At 34.7% G+C, this 22,979-nt stretch overlaps 2 protein-coding genes across 4 annotated transcripts in view; both read left to right on the top strand.

Moving 5' to 3' along the window:
- Positions 1 to 7,145, top strand: part of LOC138708978 (myrosinase 1-like) — a 42,861-nt gene extending 35,716 nt beyond the window's left edge. The window contains exons 9-11 of the mRNA XM_069839402.1: positions 752 to 889; positions 2,713 to 2,819; positions 6,857 to 7,145. Of these exons, the coding sequence (XP_069695503.1) occupies positions 752 to 889; positions 2,713 to 2,819; positions 6,857 to 6,989 (378 nt within the window). The 3' untranslated portion in view covers positions 6,990 to 7,145. The remainder of the gene's footprint in view (positions 1 to 751; positions 890 to 2,712; positions 2,820 to 6,856) is intronic.
- Positions 7,146 to 11,095: 3,950 nt separating this feature from the next.
- The window catches only part of LOC138708977 (myrosinase 1-like), a 103,266-nt gene continuing 91,382 nt past the window's right edge, over positions 11,096 to 22,979 (top strand). Inside the window, exons 1-4 of one of the 3 annotated variants that reach the window (XM_069839401.1) lie at positions 11,096 to 11,429; positions 14,447 to 14,580; positions 19,196 to 19,330; positions 19,462 to 19,584. In XM_069839401.1, coding sequence (XP_069695502.1) covers positions 11,252 to 11,429; positions 14,447 to 14,580; positions 19,196 to 19,330; positions 19,462 to 19,584 — 570 coding nt within the window. In that variant the 5' untranslated portion in view covers positions 11,096 to 11,251. The remainder of the gene's footprint in view (positions 11,430 to 14,446; positions 14,581 to 19,195; positions 19,331 to 19,461; positions 19,585 to 22,979) is intronic. The other 2 variants (XM_069839400.1, XM_069839399.1) reach the window with 2 other exon arrangements.

Genomic DNA, 22,979 nt, shown 5'->3' with positions numbered 1-22,979 from the left:
CCGTGACAACATGCATTCCTCTCCAACCAAATAGTTCGAATACTATACTTCGGTCTGCCATACGTCATAGACCTACATAAGTCGTCATGTCTCTGTCAGCGGTGAGATTCTGAGCGGCTTCTGTTCCTCCCTAAAAGTCTATGAGTCAACTAGAATCCACTGCCATTCCATCTATAATGTTTAAACAAACCGTGAGGAACGCCCACCACGGCGGACGACCCAATCGGAGCCACACAAATACAAGTAGTTTCTTATAATTTTCGAAACAAAGTTGGCATTGAAAGGGGAATTGAGAAGAGTGTTGATGGAGGATATGTAAGAGAACCCCGAGAAAAAGCTTCACAATTTTGGCTTTTTCCACCATAAATTCAACTCCACCATAACTATGTTTTGATGCCGGGTTTTTCGATCGAGATATTTATTTATTTATTTATTTATTTATTTATTTATTTATTTATTTATTTATTTATTTATTTATTTATTTATTTATTTATTTATTTATATATTTATTTATTCATTTACTTATCTATCTATCTATCTATCTATCTATCTATCTATCTATCTATCTATCTATCTATCTATCCATCCATCCATCCATCCATCCATCCATCCATTCATGGTAATAGGACCTTCCCATCCATCCATCCATTCATCCATTCATGGTAATAGGACCTTCCCTTACACTCTACTTCACTTTTGTTTTCTTTGAAAGATATTCTCTTCGTATAACTTTTCTTATCATTGCCTTTAGGTTGTTCCTTGGGGGTTCCGTAAACAACTGAATTGGATTGCGAAGGAATACAATAATCCCAACGTATTCGTTACTGAAAATGGCTTCTCTGATGTTGATGGCACCATCAATGACACTAGAAGAATTGACTATATCACTGTAAGTATAAAATGTAACTTTCCTTTGCCCTAGACTAGAGCCTAGACGAACAAACATTTCGTTAGTGTACTTAGCGACTTCTTCGATGATCTAGTGATTAGCGTGTATCCGAGGTTCTTGCTGAATCCCGGCCGATAACGACAATTTTTAAGGACGGTAAAATTCTCAACATGGCTTCTTTCAGAAGAGAAGTGGACATGGAAAGTCCGTGTAATATACTTACGGTAAGAAAAGGGCACCATGAAACTTTTGGCTGTCATTTATTGTCCATATTAAATTTCGTATTGAAGTTAGTATACTTATTGCATTAAGTAAACTTCTGTTCAACTTGAGAGCTGAAAGGGTCATTAGAGGGGCAAAAGGAAAAAATACTAGGAGTTACACATGGACGAAAGCCACAATCTTGTGCATTATAGCTAATACTAATCAATGTGCAAAATAATTTGTCTCTTCTCAGTTGATTAGTTCAGCTTCTGTTATCATTTCATTCAGTCAGTGGTTAGCAGCTGATACTGTAGTTACAAGTCAGTATATAACGTGACCATAAAGTCTTTCCAACATTACTAATGTCTATTAGAAAGAAACTACAGTATTACCACAGCCTAGTATATACAGTCACGAAGCTCAATACTTACTAAATATGCAAACAGTTGCTCACCACCAGGATCGCTACTATCGCCTCATCACAGACCCTTTCCCTAGCAGACGATAAAATGTATTGTACTTTCGATATCGTGTTCTTTTGAAAAAATTAACACCTTCCTTCCACTATTGAAATATGAAACACATAAGGTTCGTATATATTATTTTCATAAAATATTTATATTCTACAAAATCACCTTCCTGGGTCTTTCGAAAGAATGATAACTCTAACCTATTTTCCTTACAATTTATAGTACTACAAACGTCTCCTTGTCCCATATTATTATTAATCAAATTATTGTATTTTAGTCATTTACAATTATTACAACCGATAACGAACATTTCACAGTTTACATAGCTTTTCACAAAAATGTGAAATACGGCACAGTCGATGCCTTTTCGATCTAGACCCGGCCGTAATGTTTGTTTGGGTTTTCTATTTCAGTGTATGGAGCTCAGTGAAATAGTATATTATAACTTTATTGCGTATCATTGCTAAGCTTTATATGTGTAATGTGTCCTTAAGTTCCGTTTACTTCTTGTTGCATAATATGTTGCAGAAATAATTACAAAAAAAGTGTGTTATTTTAATGTGAAGAGAATTTTACATGTTAACATAATCTGTTCGCGTCAATATTTTAAGTTTAGAATGGGAGCTATTTTGAGGTTTAATAAAAAGAATTTATATCGTGATTTCAATTTAGCACATCTACCTTCCTTAATTTTAGACAAGGAGTGCACATGTGGAAATGTATTTACATCGTAACAGAACTTTGAGTTTGTCTTTCTTTCCCCACTGTAGTAGTTTCTTTATAATAAACATGTTTAATGTTGTAAATGGTTCTATGACAAAGATAAGATCTCAGATTTATATTACTGTAACATACAACATTAATTTTCTGAATTAGGTGTGAACTACATAATTCAACTTCTCACCCTAATCAATACTACACAGTACAACATCTATAAAATAACATAATCAGAAAATAATAATCTCTTCTTATCTCTGTGTCCATCTGCAATATATAGAAATTTCCGCGTTACTGAAAAATGACTCTGTATTCTTATTATAAATACAATTACTTACCTTAATGTGGATTGGCACAAAAAAGTGGCATACAATGAAAAAGGTTGGCCGTCCTTACTATAGATTTTTTATTAAATAATTACTGGTATTTCAGAGTTACCTGACAGAGTTGCTGAAGGCTATACATCTGGACGGATGCAGCGTTACTGGATATTCTGTATGGAGTCTTATAGACAACTTTGAATGGAATCTGGCATACACGTAAGTGACAATGACTTGAATACACTATCTTTCACATGCTGTCAAAGTTTTTGAAATATGGAGCTAAGAGGTTTCAGAAGATCTTTATATTCTCAGTATATTGATTTTCACTTACTTACTTATAAATGGCTTTTAAGGAACCCGCAGGTTCATTGCCACCCTCACATAAGCCCGCCATCGGTCTCTATCCTGTGCAAGATTAATCCAGTCTCTATCATTATATCCCACCTCCCTCAAATCCATTTTAATATTATCCTCCCATCTACGTCTCGGCGAGTTGGTATAGCGCTGGCCTTCTATGCCCAAGGTTGCGGGTTCGATCCCGGGCCAGGTCGATGGCATTTAAGTGTGCTTAAATGCGACAGGCTCATGTCAGTAGATTTACTGGCATGTAAAAGAACTCCTGCGTGACAAAATTCCGGCACATCCGGCGACGCTGATATAACCTCTGCAGTTGCGAGCGTCGTTAAATAAAACATAACATTTTAACATAACATCTACGTCTCGGCCTCCCCGAAGGTCTTTTTCCCTCCGGTCTCCCAACTAACACTCTATATGCATTTCTGAATTCGCCCATATGTGCTACTTGCCCTGCTCATCTCAAACGTCTGGATTTAATGTTCCTAATTATGTCAGGTGAAGAATAGCAACAGGATTATAAAAACTCAGAAAGAATCCGTTCAGATACACAAGTTGCTGTTTTCAATTGGTAGACTAGTAAACAATTTGTTCTTTGTAATAAAAATAGGCAGTGTATGCTATATATTCGCAATATAAAGAATGAATAAAATTGCTAATTTGCTACAGCATCTGAGAACATTAGAAGCTGTGGTGCAAAAATGAATATAGCGATTTGTAGAATAATGGTTTGTATTAATAAAGAATAAGTATAGCTTTTGTGTGATAAGAATAATGGTATCTTTTGTCGTTGTTTATATTATGTTATTGTTATTATTATTATTATTATTATTATTATTATTAATTAATACTATTATTAATTTATTATTATTGGTATTTGTTAATATATTATTATTGGTGAATGTAACTGCAATCATCAAGACTTGCGAGAGGAAAAAGTAAACAAAAACGTCTCATCAGATACGTTTCGATCAAATAACTATGCATTCGTAACACTCAACACATTACTTAACATTACTGTAAACTTAATTTCTTTTCTAAATTAATTTATTTTTAATTTCTTCAAAGATAACTTAAATGGAGATTAAGTTACATAATGTGCATTCGTAGTATGTTATTTTGAGTTTACATCAAATTTAAAGGAATATTTAATGAAAATAGTTTTTTTTTATAAGAATGTACATTCTTTACTATTTTGTAATTACATAAAAAGCAAGGAAAACAACAGGGTATTGTGAATGTTAAATAAGTTTCATGGTATTAAATTTAGAGTTGGAGTGGTTATAGCGTAATAAAGAATTAAAAAGCAAACAATCTGCGTACCTACTTAATTGATTCAATATCTTATTTTTTCATATACAATAATTTGATCGAAAAATATCTGATGAGAAGTTTTTGCTTACATTCTCCTCTCGCAAGTCTTGCGGAGTGGATGATTGCAGTTATACTCATCCCATTACGGAGCAATGATCTCAAAGAGCGTTGTAACGTTGCAACACGTTACATTTCGTACTCTCAAAACTATTGGACGTATCAAAAAACATATTTGACAAAACTTATTGGCATTGATTTCATCTATCACCACCCTGAATTAATGTAACAGATTCCCTTTCACTCTTTATATACATACACATATCAGCCGATCGATCAATCAATCATTCAATCAATCAATCATCTTGAATGACCCTCAAAACACAGTCGTTATATGCTTCTTCAAAAGCACTATTTAAAAGTAAGTAGTAAAACATGTCAATCCATTTAAAGGAAGATGACTTTCATATCTTCTTTGCATCTCCAACTTAAAAAAGCTATTAATATCACTATTATGGATTTATTAATTTGTTCAACAGAATAATCACTGTAATGTTGACAATTAATATTTGAGGAGAAAAATTCGCTCCGGCGGCGGGGATCGAACCCGGGTTCGATCCCCGGCGCCGGTGCCAATTTTTCTCCTCAAATATTAGTTATTAATATCACATTATGTCCCTCTTCAAGCCAAGTAACTTTTGTCCCAAGAATTTTCTTTTATCACTAAAAAATTATACCTCTGATTGAGGTTCTGGCTGATATGTACATCTATTATCAGGCATTACATCTCACTTGACGATAGGCTATGTATCAGAGGAAGAACTTGTTCCTATGCATCTGAAGTCTGATTAGTGTCATATGTAGCTAATCGGCGATGTATGCAATGGCGGGGGAAAGGAACCGGCCACCCTACTCCAATATCTCCTGGCCTAGTTGTCTCATAAGTAGTGCCATGTTGATATCACTTGTGAAATTCAGACCTGTCTTCGGACAGTTGGCTGAACAACAACTAAAATAGTCGTGTTATTCAGGTGGCCTGTTTTAAGCACCTCACCTGTTATAAATGTACTGTATGTATGTATGTATGCATGTATGTATGTATGTATGTATGTATGTATGTATGTATGTATGTATTATTATTATTATTATTATTATTATTATTATTATTATTTTTTTTTTTTTAATTTTAATAGGTTATTTTGCGACGCTTTATCAACATCTTAGGTTATTTAGCGTCTGAATGACGAAAGTTACCCAGCATTTGCTCATATTGGGTTAAGGGAAAACCCCGGGAAAAACCTCAACCAGATAAATTGCTCCGACCGGGAATCGAACCCGGACCACCTGGTTTCGCGGCCAGACGTGCTAACCGTTACTCCACAGGTGTGATTTGTATGTATTATATAAGAACAACAATTACTCTACTCATTTACAAAACTTTGCGTTAAATACTTTGCGCTGTGTAATTTTCTCAACGTTATTCAGTGGTCTATGTACATTGGATATAAAGTGTTATTTCACAACTATAAATGAAAACCTCATAATCTTTTAGTCAAAAACTTTGATTAAGTATTTTTATGCCAACTATGGAAAATTTGTTAATGATAATTATTTCAATTTATGCCAAAAATTATAGAATTTACTAAAGATTATTATTTTGTTGGTCCTACAGAATATATCTGAATATATAATATATTAGAGAAGAAAAATTCGCTCCGTCGCCGGGGATCGAACCCGGGTCCTTGGTTCTACGTACCAAGCGCTCTCACTATGGAGCTACGCCGAAGTCCAACCCACAGCACCGGATCGAACTCCCCTCCTCCAGTGTTTTTTCCTTTGTGATCTGACTCCAAGTTGGGCGTGTATGTTGACAGTTTATTAAGTCAACTGCTATTATACAAGGAGCGCACTCAGTTGAGTGACTTGGTGGCGGGATTCCACAGTAATGTGTACAGAAATATGCACTGTTGTTAGAAGAATTTGCTAAAGATTATTATTTTATTGATCCTACGGAATATATATGTTATGGTAACAATTAATATTAGAGAAGAAAAATTCGCTCCGTCGCGCTTCGCCGGGGATCGAACTCGGGTCCATGGTTCTACGTACCAAGCGCTCTCACCATGGAGCTACGCCGAAGTCCAATCCACAGCACCGGATCGAACTCCCCTCCTCCAGTGTTTTTTCCCTATAGAGGGATACATTGAGTTATTTCTTCTGTTTACTGCTTACTGTAGTCGTTCATCTGAGTTTGTCATAAATGTCTGATTTCATTGATTTTCTATGATTCTATATCTAATTTTCTGAGTATATTTTGTGTTTTATAGAACTTAACTTACTCTTTACATATAAAATATAATTTTACAAAACATAAATGTCGTTGTTTACTTACCTATAACCGTCAATTTAGCGTTGCTTGGAAAACACGGTCGTGGTTTAGAATTACTCCTAAAGCATGAACGCTGTTGTTAGCATGATGTCCTAGGTGATGACCCGGCGTCGTGCTGTCCAGATCCTATGAGCTACAGGTAAGCTCTGGCAGAGATATGAAATTCCTTTATACAGTAATGTGACGATTCTTTTCATAGTGTGAAATTCGGCCTGTACAACGTGGACTTCAACGACCCAGATCGAACCCGCACAGCGAAAGAATCATCCAAAGTCTATGGGGAGATCATTAGGACCCGACAGATTCCTGAACGATTCAGACCTGGAAACTAACAGAAAATTTATGAATGAATTAGAGTTATCCATCTCTTGAAGTGTAAATGTTTAACTGCATAAAAAAGGTTCATTATTCTCTATGCTACGTAATTCGACTCATTTTATATTATTTCTGATCTGCTAATGTTACGCAATAAATTGAAGTACTGTTTATTTTAATGGTGGCGTCTTTATGAAAATCATCGATGAGCTTGACGAGGAAAATAATTTACATTATAAAACTCAATTTAAAATTATGATACGTTGTCGATGCTATGAGCTCATTTTTTGAGCAACTAATCTTCCACTTTGGAATTCTCGCTTTCAAAAACTGGATGACTTTTACCAATGAGATTTCAGCGTTTAGCTCACCGATGTTTTTTTTAAAACACATGCTTAAGTTATTCCATCCCTATTCCTTACAGTTTCATTGAAGTACACCGTAAAATCATGACGATCATAATATTTTGTCCCATGCTTTGATGATTTTTTTTTTGTTTGTTATTTTGAGGGTTTTTTCTTCCGGAAATCCAAGTTTTCAGCATCTGTCTTTGTATCTATTTCTTCGTCTGTGTGCAGCGATTTCCTCTCAACCTTTTGACAGATATTTATTATATTCGGTACCTACAAATATCGCCCATATGCAGATTTTACGAAAATGTTAAGAAATAATAATAATAATAATAATAATAATAATAATAATAGTAAAAATAATCCGAGGCACGACAGCCCATGAAGGACCATGACCGACCAGACGGCTGCTGGCCTCACGTCCACATGCTCAAATAGAGGTGGACGATCATCCAATCAGAATGGAAGTATCGTGTGGTTAGCACGATAATCCCCATTATAACTGGCTTTCGCAACCGGATTTCGATACCTATCGTAGCTCCCCAAGTGCATCACGATGCTGAGTGGACACCGGTCCCATACACTGCCCGAAATTTCATGAGAGAATTTCTTTCCCCTTGAGAACTCGAACCAACGTGCATTCCGTAAACGAGCCCTAGGCAGGATGCCGTAGACACGACGTCACGGCGCGGGATATTTACTATTTTACTATTTTAAATAATACAAAACGGCTGTTTACTTAGTAAGCCCAATGTTTTTTCAGTGTTATTATTAATTCATTACATAAGAATATATGATGAATGAAATGGTAGCGATGTTTCCAAAAACATTCATGTGAAATGAGTTTAATTGATATGCCTTAATTATGAGGGTTATTCATGAGGTAATCTCCATTTGGTAATTAAAAAACCCAAATGCAGGTAGAGATTTTATTATAACAACTTTAAGCTGCAGTCTTAAAGTACATTTCGACACAGTCGCCCTTCAAATTGAGGCACTTATTGCATCTTTCAACCAGCTTTGAAATCCCCTCTACACAGCACTCCGCCGCCAGAAACTTTAACCACCCTTCAACACTACTTTTCTGCTCTTCATCTTCATAAAATCGCCGAGAAGCAAGCCACTTTATCATGTTTGTGAAGAGATGATAATCGCTATGAGCCAAATCCGGGCTGTATGGGGGATGATAGAACAATTCCCCCTTGAACTGATGAAGAATTCCTGAGTGCGAGCGGCATTATAGGGGCGGGCGTTATCGAACAAAAACAAAGTTCAAGATGAATTTCAGACACATTTAAGTTTTTCGCTAGCAGATGACGTCGTATCACGGATCGCACTTCACACTTGGCGGCTTTTTCTATTGTAATACCCGTTTTGAATGGCACTCACAAGCAGACGAACAGCAGCACGACCTTCTCCCTCACATTGCTGGGTGCGTACTGATCCACTGTGTAATGCGCGAAAAATGATATCGTTCTCTCCACTACTTCTCACTTTACATGGAAACGGAGGTTATTTTATGAATAGATCTCGGATTTTTAAATACTTAAAAACTAACTTTTAGGCACCTAAAATAGGCCCAGAATTTATCAAAATATGCACTAAAATTATAGATTTAGACACATAAAAATACAATTTCAAGCAGCTAAAAATACTATTTTATGCAGCTAAAATGTAATTTATATTCACACAAACTACAGTAAATATAAAAATGCAATTAATTAGAGAATATTAAGCATTACGGTTTACAGTGATAAATACAGTAAAAAAATATCGCTGTTACAATTAAATTAATTTACCTATGACTTTACAATTAACACATTATTCATAATTGACACTGCAATAGATAACAACGTTTTTCTCTAATTTTTTATTGTGAAACTTTGCCCTTTCTTAGACAGAACCATTTTATAAGCGAAAAAATTTTTTCCCAATGATACCGAAGCAATGGATGCACATTTAAATCTAGCAATATTTGCCATGCTGATTTCTTTAGGGAGAGCTACATCTTCCCAATTCATCGCATTCCTACTGTCTGTTCAAGTGCTCAACAAACCCAGATACCTTCCAGGAATTTCTTCATTTCTACAACGAAACTGTTATAGGATATTTGAGCCATACCTACCTCATGACATTCAAAACTTTCTCTTTCACTGCTACATGAAGATTAAAAAAATATATGCTTAACAAATAGAAATAGGCAATTTTAGGCTCTAAAACCTTAAAAATAGGTCTAAATTTAAGTATGTTATTTGTTTGTCCTTGAAACGAAAAAGTGAAGTTATATTTCAAGTAAAGAGATGTCAACAGAATAGGTTCGAACCAAAGAATCTGGGGCTTGCTTTACTTGTCAGAGGATAGGATCTGGCTCTGTCAGTTCTGAGGCAGGATGGCCCACCTGTCAACAACGAATTCAGGAATGCTACCGCACATGGAAGGCAAAAGCCGACCTATTGACGTCTTGGCCTCAAGTCCACGTGCTTCAGTAGAGGTGAACGATCATCCAACCAGTACGGGAGTAACATTTGGTCAGGACGATGATCTTCCCAGCCGTTATAGCTGGTTTAGGAAATAGGATTTCACTACTTAGTATAGCTCCCCAAATTCATTACAAAACTGGGTGGACACTGGTCCCATGCACTGGATAAAATTTCTTCCTGCATGAGGACCTGAACCAGTGTAGTGTTATTCCGTTTCGATAGTCCAAGGCATCACGTTTTAAATCACGCAGTTATGGCGCGGTGTACCACAGTCATATATCTATATAGACCATACCTGCACAAACAGCGTTCAACGAGTGCGCGCACTCCTTCGGAGCGGGAGAGCCGTCTTTACCGCTCGCCGAAACGGAGAGGAAGATATGTCAGAATGACATAGACTTGCTATAGGTAGAGGAGAGGGAAACGACCACTCAGTTATCTAGTGCAGTGCAGTGTGTAGGCCTATTCTCAGTAACTGTTTCACGTTGCTTACCTACTGCTACAGTACAGTATGGAGGAATCTAAAGACGGAACATAACATTTAACGATTTTCAGCTCGAATTTATTGATTTTCAGTGTGATCTAAGAGCTAAAGACCGTTTGAATAATACTACTAGTCTGGTTTACTTTTATAAGACTAAACCTTAACAATAATATCCACGACTATACAGGCTGGCTGTGAAAATAATTGCTATGTTTGGCTCAACATTTATATTTTTGTGAGCAACTGTTTTCTATTAATCAACTTCAATAAAGGCAGGCATCGAACATCTGTAACTGATGTTTCATTACGATCAGTAGGCTACTGTTCCTTTCAGCTACCAACAGCATAAAACCTCGTTTTCATGTACTGATAAATAAAAATATAACAAAATGATATTGTACAGTTATTATTTCTCTAAAATAAATATTTCTTTATTAATTAATAATAGTCCAAGATAGTTTTGTAAACACTGAACGGGAATTCATTTCATGAACACCTTGTGTACATTTTGTACGAGCTCACCCCTTCTTCCAGTCCACCCTTACACAGAGCGCAGCTAATACCTGCATTCCGCTCATGAGCTATGAGCCGGCTCGGAGAGCGCAAACCTTGTGCAGGCCTGGTTTACATCGTACCTTTTGATGTCAACTCTATTTACTCCATGTGCGTTCATGTTGTCCATTTGGTTAGGAATTTGAAATACAGTATATATTCTAGTCTCGATCGACCTTCAGTCTGCGTTTGCGTCACTCCTCCTTCGCCCCTCCATAGCCCCCTTCCACTTATACCATGTTCTGTGCTCGGTAGACAAGATTACTTCAGCTGCTTATTTTCGAGGTAAACACATATTCGCATCGTCGTCCTATATACAGCTGATAAAATGCTGATATTACGCACGCGGTACTGCCTCGTTGTTCTTATAGGAAGACCAAGTGCTGGTGTAGTGTGGCTAGTGCAAACCAACAATGAAGATCGCATCATTTGAAGAGTCTTATTTCTTCGTTTTATTTTTGTTTGTTCTGTTGTCTAACATATTGTTCCAGTCGTCCGGATGTTCCGAAATGAATTATATATTTCCCGAAGGATTCCTGCTAGGTACTGCTTCCGCAGCCTATCAGATTGAAGGAGGATGGGATACTGACGGTAGGATAAAGTTATGACTCTTGTCAATTCACTTAATACAAGAAAAATACAAAATTATTTATTCGGATAAATTAGAGTATGAACAGCCAAAAATTGTATTAGCCCAATTTTAAAAAGAACCGAACAAAATATTAATGATGTCTCTTTCCTTCTTTGATAGCACTTCTCACGCTGAATATCTGATTTTTAAAATTACAACTTTAACAACTTAAGTGTGTAATGTACAGAGGTGTGAAATTTATTAGAATAATCTTAATTTTAAAGGTTTTTTAATAGTTCCTTCACAAATATTAATTGAATTGATGAATATTGGTATATATTACTATACTGATGTAGGATATATTTACTACTAACAATGCCGGAAAGCATTGTTGTACATTGGTATTTTTCTTATTTTACAATTGTTATGGGAATTCAGAAATTATTATATTATGTTGGCGGAATTGGAAACATAAAAAATTATATGCACAAAACAGATGTATACGTTCATTTGAACCTTCACAACAATGTAAACGCAAAGAACAATTTGTTTAAAGTATTTCTTAATTAATTTCTGATGTTTCCAATTCCGCCAACATAATATAATAATTTCTGAATTCCCATAACAATTGTAAAATAAGAAAAATACCAATGTACAACAATGCTTTCCGGCATTGTTAGTAGTAAATATATCCTACATCAGTATAGTAATATTATATACCAATATTCATCAATTCAATGAATATTTGTGAAGGAACTATTAAAAACCTTTAAAATTAAGATTATTCTAATAATTTTCACACCTCTGTATAAAGATAACGTAAACAAACCAAACATAACAGAAAATAACGTACATCAAGCAAGATAAATCCAAAAGAACCAAAACTTATACTTAATTGAAAAAAAAAAAGTTTTTGTTCGATGAAAAGGAAGTTTCTTTTCTACTATAAGATCAGCTTTTACAAAATCGATTTTACAGGGTATAATTTTCTCATTCAGTTCTAAGTAAGGAAAACAGAAATCTACAGCAGGTGATCCAAAGTCAACATAATTTTTATTCACATGAAATCTGAAGAACCCGTTTACCTTTTAAACTTATGAATTGGCTTTTTTTTTTTTAAGGCCGTAACCGAAAGAGCCTCCGGCGTAGCTCAGTCGGCTAAGGCGCTTACATACCGATCCGAAGTTGCGGGTTAGATTCCCGCTTAGGTTGATTACCTGGTTGGGTTTTTTCGAGATTTTCCCCAACCGTAAGGTGAATGTCAGGTAATCTGTGGCGAATCATCGACCTCATCCCGCCAAATACCATCTCGTTGTCACCAAACCCATCGACGATAAATAACCTACTTGTTGATACAGCGTCATTAAATAACCAAGTAAAAAAAGACCGTAAATCAGCAAAAGTAAATTTGTCATGTAGGCTGATAGATAGTCAGTCTAGGTACGTTTGTTGGTTTTTAAAGTAATTTAAGCGTTATTCGGATACTTAAGGTTTTTTAAGTTTACTTATACACGCTTTAACATGTGTTCATATCGCCTATTTAGGATCTTTAGTAAACCAGTAGGAAGTTTTTACTATTGTTGAGTTCCTGTTTCTATTGTGTATTGTAGATGGCTTGTGTTCATGTAACTGATTTTAGATGTTTATGATATTGGTCATTGAGGCGGTGATGAATCATGGCATGTAAATTCTCAATCCGACTTTCCTTTGTGACTGAGGGAAACCATGAAAAACCCCAGTCAGATTGGTCGGGCGATTGGTTTGAACCTGGGACTTCCCGAATGTGAGCCTTTATAAAAATTCAGCAATTTCAAGAAAACACTCATTCACAAACTTTCCTTCTCTGAAAAGTTTGCATTTTTTAAAGATCATGTTGCTCACTCCGAATTATGAAATGGTTGCATGTGAGTTTGGTGTTGTCTGAAATTGTTGCTGAGTAGCTAATTTCGATTTAAGTTCTATGAGCCAGTATTTAATTTCCCACTGATCGTGAAAATGATAAGTTTTGGTCTTCTTTGAGGCAATCGTTTTCCATTATATTTCAATAACTAATTATTTTGAAGATTATCACACACATTCATAACTTAAGTATAGCGAGAAATAAGTAATGTGAAGAACTACGAACTTGTCCTTTTTGTTACACAAAGATCGCCAGGAAATTGATTTTGCTATGGTGAAATTTTCCAATACCATGATCATTGATTTTGCTTTTTATCATCTCATATTATTCACTTCCAACTCATTTTTCTTTCAGATATAGAAACAATTCTTTGTTAGTAACAACTTCGTACATTTTCTTTTAGCAGTGCATAAACTGATAATATTCATGTTTCAACTTGCTATAGCATCTCTTTTGCTTATTCATATTATTTATTTTTGTTTTGCGCTTAATACTGAGCAAATGGAATATAAATTGTATGCCCGTCAGTACTAATATTCCATATTAGAAACGTTTGTTTTGACCATTAATATAATCTATCAATGGTACATAACAACTTGAATGCTGTAGAGCAGAAGAAAGGGGTTGCCCACCTTGTCTAAGTCCACTCGAACCCTAGTGAGGGAAAGAACAAAACAATTCACTGGGATTTCTCACTGAAGATAACTTATTATCTAGTAGCGACAATTTGGAACATTATCATACAGTCTGTGCTGAAAACTAACTTTGTTAATATTTTACAATATCTAGTTAATTGATGTTAAATTTACAGTATTGGTAATAGTTTGGTGACAAGTTTTAGAAGTAGAACAAACCATTATGTGACAACAGGATCTAGATTCTTTAGGAAAAACACAGATTTTTTTAGAAAAAAATACTTGTCTTCCAGTTTAATCTGACTGAAAACAAATAGTACCGATAATGGAATAAACCTGAGGTCGAATAATCGAGAAGGAAATTTACACAAAGCCTTAGACGTCACTTTGCTGCTAGACCATTTGGGTAAAACATGTTATAGTGTAATGTAATGTTATTATCGTAATGTGATAATGATGATGATGATGATGATGTGATTTTATCATTATGTTGTTGTTTCAGGAAAAGGCCACAATATATGGGACACACTGACACACACACATCCTGATTACGTGGATGATGAAGATAATGGTGATATAGCATGTGATTCGTACCACAAATACAAGGAAGATGTGCAGCTTTTGTCACAGATGAAGGTACGTTATGTTTTCGTCAATGCGTCATGTGTTAATAGTTTCAAAATATGTTTAAGATCAGTGACTTTCACAAACTCTCCTTCACTGAAGGGACACAAGGTTTTTCCTATTTGCAGTGCAATCTTGTAACTGGGTCGATTAGCAGATTCAATTAGATGTAAGGTAAGTGTACCAAAAGAATGACACTTTAAGAAACAAATTATGAATTTTGCTCCATTACAGGCAAGTTAATTATGTATTTATATTTGTTGGTACAAGTATCAGAGACAGGATATTTATTTCTGTAAATTGGAGAATCACAAAAACAAAAGCTATATGAAGAGCAAATATATTTATTTATTTTTTTTTTTCATATAAGCATGTTACTTGCACCAATAGCTGACACATAAAAAATCGCTTTGTCCCAAAGACTGACATGTGTACGCTCCAAAAGTTGACACTTAACATAAAACTTTTCTATATGAGTTAAATTAATTTATCACTGACAAGTAAAACATTTATAATAGACAGTACAGGGAAACAGTTAAGTTATAAGAACAATATTGAAAAAATAAAGCTTTCCTTTGAATTATATCATACAATGTCCAAAATTCGTAATACAGTTCTTACTCTAACAAAATTACCGAACTTTGAGGTCAATTTAAGTCAATGTGACACAGGGTTTCTCAATTTCTTTCACTTGATATATTTGTTTCTCATTGTCATATTTTTGAGGACTGATTTTTCTCGAGGATATCCTTTGAGTTATGCCATAGTTTGTCATTTATTCGTGGCCATTTCCATCCACTGCCACTCATTAACACTATTTTAACATAAGCTGTACTTTCGTTTGTGTCTAAAACAAGGCCCTGGAAAAATTATTCTTCGTATTGTACATCTACATAATAATTTACTTTTATCTTCATTGAAGCAATGTTACAAAAGCTATTTGACTTCTCTACACCCCAATCATCTCCTTCTCCTTCTCCTTCGGATTCTAGCAACATATCAATAGAAGAATCAGATGATTCTTCAGAAGATATCTCTTTCCTCTTTTATTTGGTAGCGCCTTTTTCTGTTCCTTTGTCTCCTTGTTTTTTTCGCTTTCCTTTCGTCTTTCTTCCTTATCTTTTTCTATACAATCCTTCTCTACCGTATTCTTTGCATGATATTTTTTCCACTCATCAAATGTCACAACTGATAGAAGCTTTTCCTAATTCTTTTGTTAGGTGTGCTTGTTTTCTGAGGCGAAATATGTGCTTTTTTGAAGGGAGAAGGAATTGCACAAATCAAGCTTTCAGGTATAACTCCCTGTAAAGTTGATTTGAATAATTTCGAGGGAAGAATTGTTCCGGAGCCAGGCATCGATCCCAGGACCTTTGGTTTAACGTAGCAACGCTCTACCAACTGAGCTACCCGGGAACTCTACCAGACACCGATCCAATTTTTCCCCCTATATCCACAGACTTCAAAGTGGGCTGACAACCATCAAGCAACCAACATTGAGTGCATAGTAACTCTGTGTGACTTAAATTGTGGTTTCTGTGAGAAGGAATTGTTCGACCACATCACTTACTGTACTTCCTTCTTGGACTGTGTATCCTGGATGGTCATTTGAAGTATTACTTGATCCTGGGATAGAAGGACTGCCAGGAGTGTGTCCTCAATGTTCGTTAAAATGATTTGAAGTATTACTTGGGCCTAGGGTAGACTGTCATTATAATCTCTGTGCTGGCATGAAATACCTGCAATTCTTGTAGCTTCATCTTTAATAACTACTGTCTATCTTTCCCTTGTAGGGCATGGTGGAGGCATAGTGAACCCTTAGCTAAATTGGGAACCTATAAGGAAAACAAAGTATTCTAATTAAACATTCCTTGCAATTACCATAATAAAACGAAGTGATTTCAGTGAAAGTAGAGATTTTTTAACTTCAAGATCAATAAGAAAAATATATTATTATTTACTAGCAATGAACCTCACAATGACAAAAATATCCATATGATAGGAACAAAATTAATGAAAACCAAAATTATTAAACAGGTACAGAAAAAATATTACAGTAACCCTTAAACTGGCAAAACTTCATTTCTCACACTAGTTTATTAAACCTTGTCGGACTGTAAAGAAAACAACTATCGCAATGTCTATATTTTATATGTTGTACAATATTATAGCATTGTTAAATTTTAATTTTCATACCAATTTTTTTCTATTGTTCTATTAAAATTATAGCATAATATAGCCTATTAACCTGTTGTATCCTATAAGATACTTACTGCAGTCAATTTAAGGGTTAAGGAAAAGTATTTTAATGAATTTAATAAGAGTTTAAGACTTCAGAGAGAGAATACGAGAAGAGAATTTGTTGAAATGGACGATTTAAAATAATTACTTGTGGGACAAAGAATTCTGTCAGGCTTAGGAACAAAAGTTTTGAAACTGCTCTTATAGTTGATACTCCCTGTCAACTTTTGGTACAGAACTTCCTATTGACAATAGATTTAAATACCAGGTTCTTGTAACGTTTCTGGAATAATATAAACAAAAAACTAATTTCAATGTAAATTTTTTTATTTCACCAAACCCTGACACATTGTGTCAGATACTGGAACATCTGTGAAATTAAGAGTACCAATGGCTGTCACCCCTGAAACAGGTTATTCTAACTTCATTTACAAACAAACCATGTTCTTACTATCTTATGCATACAATTTTACATATTTAATGTTAATAACAACTTAAAATTTCACATAAAATTGAAATTTATGATTAAAATACTTATATGTGTATGCTTACCGTTTTACTTAAGAACAATAGTGATTCCATGCAAAATTATACAACAGTCTACTGTTTGCAGCATCCATCTTGTTGAATTCAGGTGTATTTTCAGAAGAATACTATGCAATGTTGCCAAGATAACAAAAAGTTGGAACATGTCCAGAAATTCTGTTTGTGACTGCATATAATCTTATTATGACACATTGAATCTGAAAGTGTCAGGTTTTGGGTCAGTTTTCGGTGCAGTTACCTTACTGGTACAGTACATATTTCTGTGAAAATAAATTAATGACATTATAATGTCAATGAAATATCCAATATGACTTAAAAGTACTGTGTGCTTAATAAAGTATTGTCTGGATTAATTAAGAATTATCGTGAAATAAATATGTGAAATAATATGTACATGCGTCCTCAAACATAACTTTTTAAGCTCTTCAAGAATCACTATCCTTTTCTGGCAAAATATTTTGCGTAATAGTTAGCACAAAAAAGTCGATTAATGTCGCTGCATGTTAATTAAATATTTTAACGAGATTCAATATATTTTGCCGTATTATTATTATATTTAATAATTGAATAGGATTTTCCCTACGAATGGTTGAAGCCTATTGGCATTGATGTCTATTCTTATTTGTGTCGCCCTCAATTGTAAACACTTTCCCGAGTAGGATGCAGATGGAACGTTATTTCAAGTGATGTTCACTGCGTTTGTCGCCACTTTCACCCTCACTGCTTTGAATGCTTCTCCCTCCACTTCAAACTGTCGAGCAAGCTTGCTCCGAAACCTGAATGCTCTGAGCTGATGATTCCTGCTCTAGATGTGTGGAATGTTTTCCCAAGTTTTGACCTATGGTACCTTTTAGTTATATCATGTAAATTCTTTTTTTACTTTTTTTTTTCACATGTCAGAGCTTCATAGCTGTTGTAGGAACTACTGTAAGCATTTAAGGAATACAATAAATTAAATAAAAATTGTGTACCGGTATTATGTAGATGGAAAGCAGAGTTTCTTTTAAATTCAAGTCAATTTTAATGTAGATCTATAGAATAAACAGTTTCCAAGACAAAAACACTTGGAACTGGTAGTAGCTTTAATTTCAGAAAAATAGGACTGCTTGAAGAATAATTAGGCTTTAAACATTCTCATTGCCCTTAGAACTATTTTTTTTAAATTTAAAGATTTCCGGTGTTTTAAATGGAGATACGCAAAAAGAAATTCCGTATCATGTAATATTATTAAACTAGCCCAAAATAAATCATTCTTAAAGATTTTGGATCACAAGATAGGAATAGAAAGTAACTTACAGTCAGTGCCAGCATTTTTGGCGTGTGTCTTCGAGTAAAAATCCAGTCAGTGAGCACTTGTTGCCAGTACAGCTGAGAATGGTACCACCAACACGTCATGTCAGCAAACTGCCAATCACAGTTGCCAGTCTTATTGCCCACTTTGTCTGGGCTGTGTCCTTGAGTACACTGTCCAAACAGTGGCATCTGTGGCCACTTTGGCTGAGAGTGATACCACCTCCTAAACAGATGTGACGTCAGCAATCTGCCAATCACAGTTGTCAGCTTTCTCGTTCAAAGACTGTGGCAAAGATAAGATACTTGCTCTCAACGCTACCATTACTTATTTCACGCGCCAGAAACAGTAGCTTTGGTTATACATCCAACTGTCTTGCATGCGGCTACCTTAAAATAGTAGCCTACTGTAACATTGCCTTTCAAGTGTAAGCCTAATGGACTTTTTGTGTTACCGGTACAAATGAGCTGACCACTTCATAACTACATACCTTGCAGAAAATTGTTTTTTATACTTTTATTGCAAAACTGTTTAAGAATCGAATTGTTACAGGTGGATTTCTATCGTTTCTCCATTTCATGGTCTCGTATTCTTCCAACTGGACTTATTAACAATGTGAATCAGCGTGGTATCGACTATTACAACAACCTGATTGATGAATTGTTGGCTAATGATATCAAGCCAATGGTAATTCTTTATTGAGTATCTATAAAATAGGAATATGATATATGGCATGTTGAAATTCAGTGTAATTGAATACAATGTAATGTAATGAGATACAATGAAATGTAAAGCAAACGTACTTGTGTATTTCTCAGGTTACTATGTACCACTGGGATCTTCCTCAGGCTCTTCAAGATCTAGGTGGATGGCCCAATTTAAAAATAGCAGACTATTTTGAGGACTATGCACAACTTCTCTTCACCATGTTCGGAGACAGAGTGAGCCTAACTTTAATTTTTTGTGTTGTCTTAGTCGGCTGTAGTTGAATAAAATTATGGCTCAGAATTTCTTTGAAATTACTGCTCACATTGCTTGGTTTGAACGATTTTTTAATGCAATGTTCTAAGGAAACAAGCTGTCAAAGTGCAAAATTAGTGGAATTTATTCAAATTGAATCCAATTTCATAAATTCAAACTGAAAGAAATTTACTAATTATTTATCTAAGAATACAAAAGAATTGGTATTCGTTAAAACAATGTTAGTCATGAAAACCAAACTTTTGGGAAACTTAAAAAAACTGATTATAAGAAAGACTACGAGCCGTATTCATAGACATTTTTAGCGTGAGTTTTCGGTGGATTATCAGCGTTTTTCGTATTCATAAACCAGTGTTAGCGATAGGATATGATTTGAATTCTGTACTAGTAACCAGTGGATAGCCAGGGCTAGCTTAGTACGCTCGTAGCACGTGCTGCGAAATGTCTATGAATAGCACCCTACCTGTTTACTGTACTACAATTACCGGTACTATTCACAACAATAAGCTGCAAGCATTTCCATTGATACCAACGTACCTGTAATGGGCCTGCTTACTACATGTTTTGTTATAAGAGCGTCAGTCACAGAAAAAAAGATAATTTTCATTAGTTTTAATAATTTAACAAAAACATTGGTCTTGTAAACCAAATATAAGGAACACCTTTTAAAACTTCAGAAAAATGAAATGAAGAAGAATATGCATAAGAAAGAAGTTAAAATCTTCTATTAACTTTACTTAAATTAATACACCTAAACTTATCCATCAAGAATTACCCAATAAGCACAAAGGGATAAAAAAATTAAATATATTAAAAACTGGGTTATTCTCGTGAATATTTATTATTATTTTTACATTGGTTTCCTTTAAATTTATTAATTTTTGACTGATCACGGTATAAAGAAGATAGATTTTATGTGCTCTTGGAAATTATCACCCTCAGCTTTGCCTCAAGCACTAAACTTTCCACTCATGGATAAAATCCAATTTTACTCACAACTGAAACATAGCATATTGAAGTATGGAATCCTGGTGTGGGGAAACAGCAATAAACTTATTGAAGTCCTACTCATTCAGAAGAAAGCAATAAGAATTATCACACAAGAACCAAGCAAAGCACATTGTAAACCACTGTTCATACAGGAGTCCATCTTAACAGTTGTTAATGAATATATTCTGGAACTCCTTCTTTACATCAAGAAAAATCTTTATGGCTTCACCAGTAGGATGGATAAACATGAGTATAATACTCGGAATAAAGAAAAACTGGACATACCATTTTGCAGACTATCCAAAGTTAAAAGTAGTCCTAACATGTTGGGCTGTAGAATGTTCAACATGTTTCCACAGGAAGCACAGGAAGTGTCACTTGACATATTCAAAGTCAAAGTGAAAACGTGGCTTCTTAGAAACCCATTCTATTCTGTACAAGAATATTTTGAATCAGAAAATCAAGCTGTTGATATTTTTTAGGTTTCTTTCTCTGAATTGTATTATTATTCTGTAATATATTAGGAAATTCTCATAAATTGTTAATCAAATCAATATTTGTGATCAGTGTGTTACAATTTTCATCTAGATATTAGCCTAATTTTGATAATCTTGACTCTCAATTGTAAACTCTAAGGAGTATTTGTGATCATTTTGTTTTATGTTTAGTGTTGTAATGGAATAATTTTCATTTTTGCACTCTAATTTCACACGTGTAATTTGACAATGTCATTAGCTTTTGCTGTAACGACAGCTAATAAATACTATACTATACTACTATACTATATTCTAATTTTCTATGTATTAAACTATTATAAAGTACTTGGAAAACATGTTCATCCTTAAAATGTCTCTGGAATTACTTACTTACTTACTTACTCACTTACTTACTTACTTACTTACTTACTTACTTACTTACTTACTTACTTACTTACTTACTTACTTACTTACTTACTTACTTACTTACTGGCTTTTAAGGAACCCGCAGGTTCATTGCCGCCCTCACATAAGCCCGCCATTGGTCCCTATCCTGAGCAAAATTAATCCATTCTCTATCATCATATCCCACCTCTCTCAAATGCATTTTAATATTATCTTCCCATCTACGTCTCGTCCTCCCTAAAGGTCTTTTTCCCTCCGGCCTCCCAACTAACACTCTATATGCATTTCTGGATTCACCCATAAGTACGTTCTACATGCCCTGCCCATCTCATACGTCTGGATTTAATGTTCCTAATTATATCAGGTGAAGAATATAATGCGTGCAGTTCTGTGTTGTGTAACTTTCTCCATTCTCCTGCAACTTCATCCCTCTTAGCCCCAAATATTTTCCTAAGGACCTTATTCTCAAACACCCTTAATCTCTGTTCCTCTCTCAAAGTGAGAGTCCAAGTTTCACAATCATACAGAAGAACCGGTAATATAACTGTTTTATAAATTCTAACTTTCAGATTTTTCGACAGCAGACTGGATGATAAAAGTTTCTCAACCGAATAATAACAGGCATTTCCCATATTTATTCTGTGTTTAATTTTCTCCCGAGCATCATTTATATTTGTTACTGTTGGTCCCAGATATTTGAACTTCTCCACCTCTTCAAAAGATAAATTTCCAATTTTTATATTTCCATTTCGTACAATATTCTCGTCACGAGACATAATCATATACTTTGTCTTTTCGGGATTTACTTCCAAACCTATCTCTTTACTTACTTCCAGTAAAATTCCCGTGTTTTCCCTAATCGTCTGTGGATTTTCTCCTAACATATTCACGTCATCTGCGTACACAAGCAGCTGATATAACCCGTTCAATTCCAAACCCTCTCTGTTATCCTGAACTTTCCTAATGGCATACTCTAGAGCAAAGTTAAAAAGTAAAGGTGATAGTGCATCTCCTTGCTTTAGCCCACAGTGAATTGGAAACGCATCTGACAGAAACTGACCTATACGAACTCTGCTGTACGTTTCACTGAGACACATTTTAATTAATCGAACTAATTTCTTGGGAATACCAAATTCAATAAGAATATCATATAAAATTTCTCTCTTAACCGAGACATATGCCTTTTTGAAATCTATGAATAACTGATGCACTGTACCCTGATACTCCCATTTTTTCTCCATTATCTGTCGAATACAAAATATCTGGTCAATAGTTGATCTATTACGCCTAAAACCACATTGATGTATCTCTGGAATTACGAAAAATAAATTTTGGTTGTCCATATAATTCATCTATGGTCTCATTAATGTGGTTTTGAAAATTTAAATTGTATGTAAGGATTAAGATTAAACCTGAATAGAATACAAAAAGAGGGTACGGTACAATTATTGGAATTCATATTGTATTGAACATTAATTGGTTGT

This window comes from Periplaneta americana, chromosome 11 (genome assembly GCF_040183065.1).
Source record: "Periplaneta americana isolate PAMFEO1 chromosome 11, P.americana_PAMFEO1_priV1, whole genome shotgun sequence".
Lineage (NCBI taxonomy): Eukaryota > Metazoa > Arthropoda > Insecta > Blattodea > Blattidae > Periplaneta > Periplaneta americana.
The sequence above is the reverse complement of the archived record's forward strand: the minus strand, read 5'-3'. Positions and strand labels throughout refer to the sequence as shown.